The sequence below is a fragment of the Strongylocentrotus purpuratus genome, unplaced genomic scaffold (genome assembly GCF_000002235.5).
Source record: "Strongylocentrotus purpuratus isolate Spur 01 unplaced genomic scaffold, Spur_5.0 spur5_scaffold_20, whole genome shotgun sequence".
Taxonomy (NCBI): Eukaryota; Metazoa; Echinodermata; class Echinoidea; order Camarodonta; family Strongylocentrotidae; genus Strongylocentrotus; species Strongylocentrotus purpuratus.
The window spans coordinates 47,488,999-47,497,602 of record NW_022145606.1 but is presented as its reverse complement, the minus strand read 5'-3'; the positions used below and the strand labels follow the sequence as shown (position 1 = coordinate 47,497,602).

The window sequence follows — 8,604 nt, the reverse complement described above, 5'->3', positions numbered from 1 at the left end:
TTATCAATAATAATTTCTTAAATATATTATTATACTTGTATAATCGGGACTAATTTATATTTTTATCATTTTTATTACCTAGACAAAATTTGATCACTACAATCCTGTGACAATAGACAAAATTTGGCAGCTCCGAAAGGACGGGTCATTCTCGGGTCATCGTCGGGGACGTTCGCGCCAGATTTTAAAAGCGAGCGCTTTTGTGAGAGTACGACCGGTGTCGGAAGGATCCCCAAAATGCCACTTTTGGGGAAAAAGCTTTACATTCCGAAGGTGCTATCGAAGACAGTAACCTTAGCAGAGCCTCATTTTCTCATTCCATTCACCAACGAAGTGTTCTCGAGCAAAATGTATCCTTTCAAAATTTGGGTCGGAAATTCTGCGGACAAAAACAAGATGGCTGCGCCCATGGTCTCCTGTGTAATGTCTATGGGAAAATTTTGTTGTGTGTGTGTCAGTATTGTGTTTCCGGAATGGATGATAATAATGATAGTTATGATTGTTTAAGTGTCTTGTGCGGAGACATAAGATAAGATTTTTCAAGAAGAGACTATGATTGTGTTAATAATGATTATGAAAGACTTGTAGACTCTAGGAGTAGGGTGTCTGATCGCGCACCCAATGTTGTGTGCTAAAACCCTTCCCATAGAGATTGTACGCTTCCCTATGTGGTCTACGTGCATTGCGCGACCATCCAAAATTGGTCAATGATTTTATGAAAAAATTTGAAATTCAAACCTTTATAACAAATGATCCTGAAGGTGAAACTCAATAAATGAGGTGTCATATGAAAGAGCAGGTTTTTCTCCATATTCCCCATCGGGGGCCACCCCCAGAATTCTAAAAATATCTTGGTCAAAATAGCGATTGAAATGTTGTTTGCATCCTAGCTCCAAAATTTGCCACTTTCCTGAGCTGCCGCCCCGCGGCTTAAGCAGGGCTAGACGTAAGGATAATATCCAGATGCTTTTTTTTTGCTAGCCCCAAGGGATCATTTGTTATAACAGTTTGAAAATACCCTCCCACATTTTTGGAATCAGCTAATTAGGGAGGCGTGAGCTCCGCTCAGTCCAAACCATGGTTACATCGCGTAACATGTGCGCTTATAGTGAATGAAAGTATGGATGGCCGTTCCCACTATAAACCCCGGAAGTGAATACACGTTGTAGTCAATGGCAATATCGCGGAGACATCTCCGCGATATTGCCATTGACTATAACGTGCATTCACTTCCGGGTTTTTTGTGCGACGAACGCTAACCATACTAGTCAATGGCACGTGTCGCGGAGACAGCGTAGCTCAAGCTTGCAAGTCGCGCATTGGCTGAGCAACTTGCGTACGATATGCATACGCTTGCATATCGCGCGATACAGCTGTTTGGCTAAATTTAGCAAAACAACATAACTCTGCGTGTACGTCTTTTTCGTCGATTCTGAGCAAAATGCTATGAATATTTCAGCGTTTTGAAGGGGCTGTATCTTTTGATAGAAACATCGGCGAGACTTGAAATTTGAAATGTATTATTCTGATTACATTTTTAATTCAAATATCAAACAAAAATGGTGAAAAACGATCCCAAATTGAAAATTGAAAAATCGTTCAGACACCCTACTAGGAGCTAAAATTTATGTGGAATGTCGGATTAAAACTTAAAAAGTGAGACTGAGCTGAGACTGAGACTGAGAGTGAGACAGTGTGTGACTCACTCGGCTCAGAGCCTCGGTGAGGGCTTTCATCGAAAGGGTGCGGTGCGGCGCGGTGTGGTGTGCTCAACGCACCCATTCGATAAAAGAGGGGGGGGGGCTTTTCTCGAAAGGGTGCGTTGAGAGCGGAGTACCGTTTTAACACACCCTTTCGATAAAAGCGGGGGGGGGGGGGGGGGGGGCTTTTCTCGAAAGGGTGCGTCGACTAGTCTTTCGCATCAGTCGTTTAAAATGAGGATCTGGGACAGAAGGTAATAGTTGCCAATTTAAGCCCCCCCCCCCCCCCCCCCCCCCCCCCGCTTTTAGCGAAAGGGTGTGTTAAAACGGTACTCCGCTCTCAACGCACCCTTTCGATGAAAGCCCTAGGTGAGGGCTGAGAATGAGATGAGCTTGAGTTGAGGCCTGAGTGAGAGAGATGAAAACCGTTGTCAACAATACATTGTCAATTGACTTTGAGTAGAATTCTAAGTGTTATTATTATTTAGACTCTAGATTGGAGAGAGTGTCTCCTAATTTGAAGAAAGTTTGTTCAAGCACCTTGCCACAGCCAGGCTTAATTTAATTAAATTTGGCTTGGATTCTTGGAATGGAGGTCTTCAAAAAAAAACAACAACAACAACAACAACAACAACAATTCAGATATCCCAGAATTTCTCTATTGTTTGCATTTCTGAGATTAAGAGTCTTGCATTGCCATTATGTTGAGTGCGGATCCTATGAGAGTAAAACTCCATCATTAAAACTTTAAAAAATACAGAATCATCGCGTCTGGTTTTGTGAGAAATCTGCAGACTTGGATCTAGACTCAGTCTATGATAGACTATTTTCAATTTGGGCTGAATTAATTAATTTTATTAAACAAATTTGTATAGTCTACATGTAAAAAAGGAAATTGGTACCCCATCCATGTATCTTCATCATTCCTCATTCTTAAAGCCCCACTGTCCTACTTGTAGCTACTTGCTCCCTCTATGTAGAAAACTTCCCAAATCGGTGCCTGTTGGTCCCCCATGATCCTCTTTTTCTTATGTTAAATGAGAGCTGAGTTAATGAGATAGCCACCTGTCACAGTTACCTCGATGGCTCACTGGGTGGTCTAATCCCTTCTAGCTGAAGTAGTAACGCCTCCCTTTAATAACTGTACCAGTAATTGTTATATAATTAATTAGGGCCTAGACTATATAATCGCTGTAATATTCATTGATTAAAAAATATATATATATTTGTGTATTTTTCATTCAAGTTTTACATGTATTTCTGTTTATGTCCATACAACCCCTTCAACCTGCCCCCCTCCCCCCTGATTCGTACAGTTAAAGTATAGGCAAACAGGCAAGATTTCATTGTTTCCCTTAACCCCCTGTGCACCAGTGACTATGAGAACCAGCTTGAAGTGTATGCTCAGGCGCTCTGGACCTGCCAGTGCACGGGTCAGACCGGCATGACCTTTGAGGAGGCACAGAGGTCAGAGGTCAGCGCCAGGCAGCGTCTCCAAGGCTTCCCCACCCATTTTGAGAAGCCCATTCTGCAGCATGTTCATCACAGTAAGTTACAGTCTGCTGAGTGCCTGAAGGCTTTCAGTTCATGGCTTGAAAAAAATTATTATTATATATTGGGTGTTGTAATAAAGTAAAGGTTTTGGGCCCTGTCTTTGTCTTCGATTTCAATCGATCACAACAGGGGGGTGTTTCACAAAGACAAAGATCGACTCTAAAGATGGACTTCACTATGGCAGGCCATTCATGCCACTGGTTGCTCTCACCCTTGGTCTCTCAGAGGATGTTACAAATCTACAGAATTCAAAAATGTTGATAGTTTATTATTGAAGGAAAAAACATTTTCAAAAGATCATAAGTTCTAAGTTTTTTTCCAATCGCCTGACATAGTTCAAGTCCAACTTGATATTAGTTGCAAGATGCACAAAACATCAAACGTATAAGGGGTATGAATAATTTTAGGATGTAAATAAGGACCTGGATGAAATGTGAGTATGCACATGAATAAAGTCTAGTGTCTTCCACTTTTTATTAGCAAGCAAATTATTATATTTTATCTTTGTTTTGATCACAGGTGCAAGCACATTGGAAAGCCTGTTGCAGGAGACTACCCAATTCCTCAGTTCAAGCTTTGCCCTTGGGGAGAAGGTCGAGCTCAAGGTCAAAGTGAAGGGTAGATTGTAAGTGAATTAAATCTCAATTATTTGTAGAAAATTGATATATTTGGTTCTGTTGTTTGTTTTTGTTTTCCTTCTTTTTTCTTTAAAAAAAAAATTATATTGTGTTATTTGTTTTGTGGATTTTTATGTTATATTTTTCTCTCTCATTGGTGTTCTTTTCTTCCTCTTTTTTCTTCAACAAAGTGGCTCTTGTGAAATCATCCTCGCCCTACAGTTCATTATTAATTCTTAGCCCTTTTTTTTTTGTGTTCATCTCTCTATCAGATTCACGGGAAAAATCATGAAAGTAGAACTAGACAGCTCAGCAGAGGTAAGTCATATAGGATATATCATCCTCTTTACTTTTCTTCGGGCAACAGAAAACTGGGCCCCCATTTCACCAAACTTTTCATCAGTGACAGACAAATGACAGTTTTGTTATAAGCTACTGAAATCCTTGCTTCTGATTGGTTATCAGCAGATTTGTCACTCCTTTTTGTAATTTATGAAACGAGTCCCAGATTTTCACTATTGATGCTTTTATGTTGCAGAATAATAAATCATCATAGAAATCTAACAATATTTTCCCCTGAAAACAGGAATCAGTAAAGACTTCCTATAATAATTATATTTGCTTATATAGCGCCTAACACTTACTTTATCAGAAGTCTCTAAGCGCTCTACAATAATGCAGCATAATTACCCTGGCTTTAGCAGTGCAGCTGTTACGCGCGCTGCGTTTCAAGAAATATAACTTTCACATCTCTATAGTTCCTTGGGTTACTGTTCCTATTAAGTTGAAGCTTATATCACAAAGTATCAACAATCCAGGACAGGAGTCATTTAAATTGATCACGTAGTATTCTTCAAATTGCCAACAACAATATTTTTTTGTTACGGCTACATTGTTGTAATATAATATAATAGACCTTGAAAATAAATAAGATGGTAGGAACTTAGGTAAAGAACTTTTTTTTTGGGGGGGGCATATTTTTTTTAAATTGAAATATATGACTTTGAACCTTACAACATGTTACCAATTTACAAATTTTAACGCTTATTTTCCTTTAAAAAATTGTAGCATCAAGCGCAATGTGGTCATGCAACAAATGGATGCAGTGTGTCCATTCTCCTCACGCATCTGGTAGATATTGTACAGCTCTAAATTAAAAAAACCTGTGAAACCAAACCACAAAATTTGGAATGGTTGCTATTAAAAATGAAGTTTATGTTATAATCCCTCAGCTGTTTAAGATCTATGCTAAAAATAGTCTTGAGATTTCATTTCATTAGTCTATGTTTTTGTAGTGCAAATACAATGTGGAATAAATTTTTTCAGAAAAGGTACAGTTCATCAGAGTATCAAACATCAACTATTTTGAGAAGAGGCGCGGCTCATGATTTTGTACTTGAAAGAATGTTCATTTATTGTACATGGACCTCACTAAAAGGAAATTGCCTTAACCCTTTGCTTACGGGAACCTGGTGGTCCCTGTGAAAAGCCTATGGGACTTATACAATTCAGTAGTCAACAGGTTAATAATAATAGTGGAGTCTTGTATAGCTGTCTTGCACATGGCCACTCCTGGCACTCCATTATCATTACCCTGGCTTTAGCACGGCTGTCGTACAGCACTCAAGCATTTCAAGGAACTAATTCCTGGGGGGTGTTTCACAAAGATCCTAAGTTGAACTTCACTCTAAGTTGGACTTAAAAATTATGGACAGCCATTGGAGTCTTAAAATGAAATATATTCAAAAGCAGAAATTCAAGTATTTTATACTTTTTTATAAATTCCAAATCCAGAACATGAAATCTCCTTGATGATAGAAAATATGAATGATTTGAATCAACATTTTATGCCTTTCAAAATAACTTTTACAAAATATTTTCAAAGATGCTAACGGCTTTCCATAATTTTTAAGTCCAACTTAGAGATAAGTTCTACTTAGGATCTTTGTGAAACACCCCCCAGGATGGAGTGTGGCAATTGTACATTCATGTCTTGCCTCAGGACGTTAGTGCTGCAACTTTGTGGTTCACAGTCCAGAAACTTATCCACTGAACCTGAACGCCTTACTCATATAGATTAATAATCCTTGATCATTTCAGGTTGCAAGCGTGAGTGGGTCGCCCTCTAGTGACAAGGAGAACCACGGGAACCTGTCGGACGAGGGACTGTCGTCTAAGACCAAGAAGAAAAGCCAGGTACGTTGCCTCTATATGAAATGCCATCTTAGGTATGGGCTTATATTTGTAGGGTTTTCATGGGGAATTTGACACCATTCAGGTGTTACCCCAATAACAGGTGTTGTCAGTCACCAAGAAAGGACTTCTTTTTTACGACCGATTTAGCTTATGTAATACCTTGTGTCCTAGCCTACCGCCATGAGGAATCATAATGTTAAATTTACCTCACCCTCAAGATTTGAAGGCAAGTTGGAGTAATTTCTTTCTCATACCATACCGATCGAATAATTTTTTAAAGACAGACATTTTTTTTTCTTCTATTCTGAATACCTCATGTTTTTATTAAAAGCTGATATTTACTTTGTAAAGGCGAGTTTAGACTACTCATGGAAGGTATGTACAGTACACAGCATTAGCTGTAATACATACTGTAACAAACCCAAACTTTTTAATACCTTTTTAATTTTCTTTTTTATTATCTTCCCTTTATTCTTCTTCCTCCTCAACACAACAGAGTTCATCATATAGGTACAACATTCAGCTAGAGAACGAAGATAAGATCATTAGCTTTGTGCCTGGTTCCGACCTTACGTGAGTCCACCCCCATTCCTTTAACCTGGTACACATTTTCACAAAACATTTCCGTAGAGAATTTTGCTGATTGCAAAAAAGTTGTCCTTGTTCCGATCTTATGCAAGCCCAGTGTAAGTGTAACCTTAGAATATTTTTCTTATTTTTATTTTATGTACACAGTGTGATTATGATGATGTACTGAGAGAACTTTTCAACCCACAAGCTTCAACTTTTTTTCCTTATCTATTTTGTTACTGTACATGAACTGTATTTGTAATTGTATTTGATGTAAAAAAAATAATGATTTGGAAAAATAAAACAGTTAATAAAGGCATTAATACTCATTACCAAGTCCTGCGGAGAGGTCATTAAATGGTCAGTCTCGTGCTTACTTCCATGTAAGCATACACATGCTTTATTAAACAAACCATCATACAAACCATCAATGATTTTTTTTTTTTCTTTTTAAAACATACATGTACATTGCTCCAACTGGAGTCGTTTTATATATAATGTACATGTTCTATTATTGTATTGTATGTATGTATTTTATTTTATGTAGCTCCCTATGTTTTGCATTTGTGGAGAAATAAATTGAACTTGAACTTGAAACAAACCAACAAATATTATTACATATAGTTATTGTGACATAAAATGTTTCTTTTTCTTGCATAAAAGACGCTGCACTGCAATACCATCCAGAGAAATCATAGAACTCTATATACGAAGCAGTGCTCTGCAAGCGGGCAACAAACCGACCAGTCCGTGGATCGTACATGAAGATCTGGTGAAGAAGCACGCCCTCTCAGGTCGACTTATTCCGTCTCTCCTTTCTCCAACAAGGGTATGTTTATATTTGACAGATGCACGCGAATGTGAATGCCGATTACGATAATAATAATATTACTCCTTTTTATTTTATTTTTTTTATTTTTAATTTATTTTATTTCCAGGCAAGATGATAACATACAAAACATCACACGGTTGACAAAATTATATAACATTAACATAATGATATTTAGCACCAGCCAATGCCTGAGGATCACCTAAAAGAATTTAAAAATTCTGTCTAGAGGCTCTCCACATTGGCTGGTGCATACATAAAACAAAATTTAAAGATAAGGTCAACATAATTTATTAATAAATGTGTAATTAAAATTAACCATCATATTAGTCACATGTGAGGAAGATCAGAAGCAAATACTTTTATGTCATACAATGATTAAACAATTTTGCTTCTGATAAGATTAATAATGTAAATTGATATTAATCAAGTAGGCATGGTAGGAAAGAAAGATGCATAGTCATATGGTGTAATTTGATCTATTAGACACCTACATTCTTGAACCCATTTTATATATCTTATGATACAATTATAAAGTGAAAACATTGATCTACAATTTCACCTTAGGCTTATACATAGATATTATGCTGCCACAAAAATTGCAGAAGTCTTGCGTGGTAGTAAAGGCTATTCATCATTGTTTCTACATTGTATTCATATTCATTCAGGGATGTATGAAATCCTACCCGTTTTTAACAAATTACTTTATACTTTGCCTTCACAGATATCTGCGACAGGTCTGAAACTTGCCGTCAAACGCGAGTCGGCTAACCAGCAATCCGAGAGCTCCTCCAAGAAACAGAGGTCAAATAGCAGAGAGGGGCAGAACCCCACCGTCGTAATCACGCCCCTGCAGTTCACCCCTTCCCCAGAGAAAATCTTCCTGGATCACTCGTACAGTTCTCCACCCCACAAACAAAATGCATCGACGAAGCGATCGTCGAGCAAATCACCCAAAAAGGCGGTTTTCATCGCCGGATAAAAAGGAAAAGGACAAGAAGAAGGATAAGAAAGTGAAGGATATTTCAAGGAAAGGGAAGGAGGATAAGAAGGAGAGGAAAGAGAGGAAGGAGAGGAAAAAGGAGGAGAAGGATGGAGAGCAGAAGACAAAGAAGAGGAAACATTCAGATGAAGGAAA

At 38.0% G+C, this 8,604-nt stretch overlaps 1 protein-coding gene across 1 annotated transcript; it reads left to right on the top strand.

Moving 5' to 3' along the window:
- Positions 1-147: 147 nt before the first annotated feature.
- On the top strand, positions 148-8,500 carry LOC115927502 (tyrosine-protein kinase BAZ1B-like). Its single transcript, XM_030993509.1, has 8 exons — positions 148-350; positions 3,075-3,247; positions 3,774-3,879; positions 4,144-4,189; positions 5,972-6,067; positions 6,564-6,640; positions 7,301-7,466; positions 8,191-8,500. Exons 1-8 carry the CDS (start codon positions 238-240, stop codon positions 8,446-8,448), a joined length of 1,035 nt encoding a protein of 344 aa, XP_030849369.1. The 5' UTR covers positions 148-237; the 3' UTR covers positions 8,449-8,500.
- The last annotated feature ends 104 nt before the right edge of the window (positions 8,501-8,604 follow it).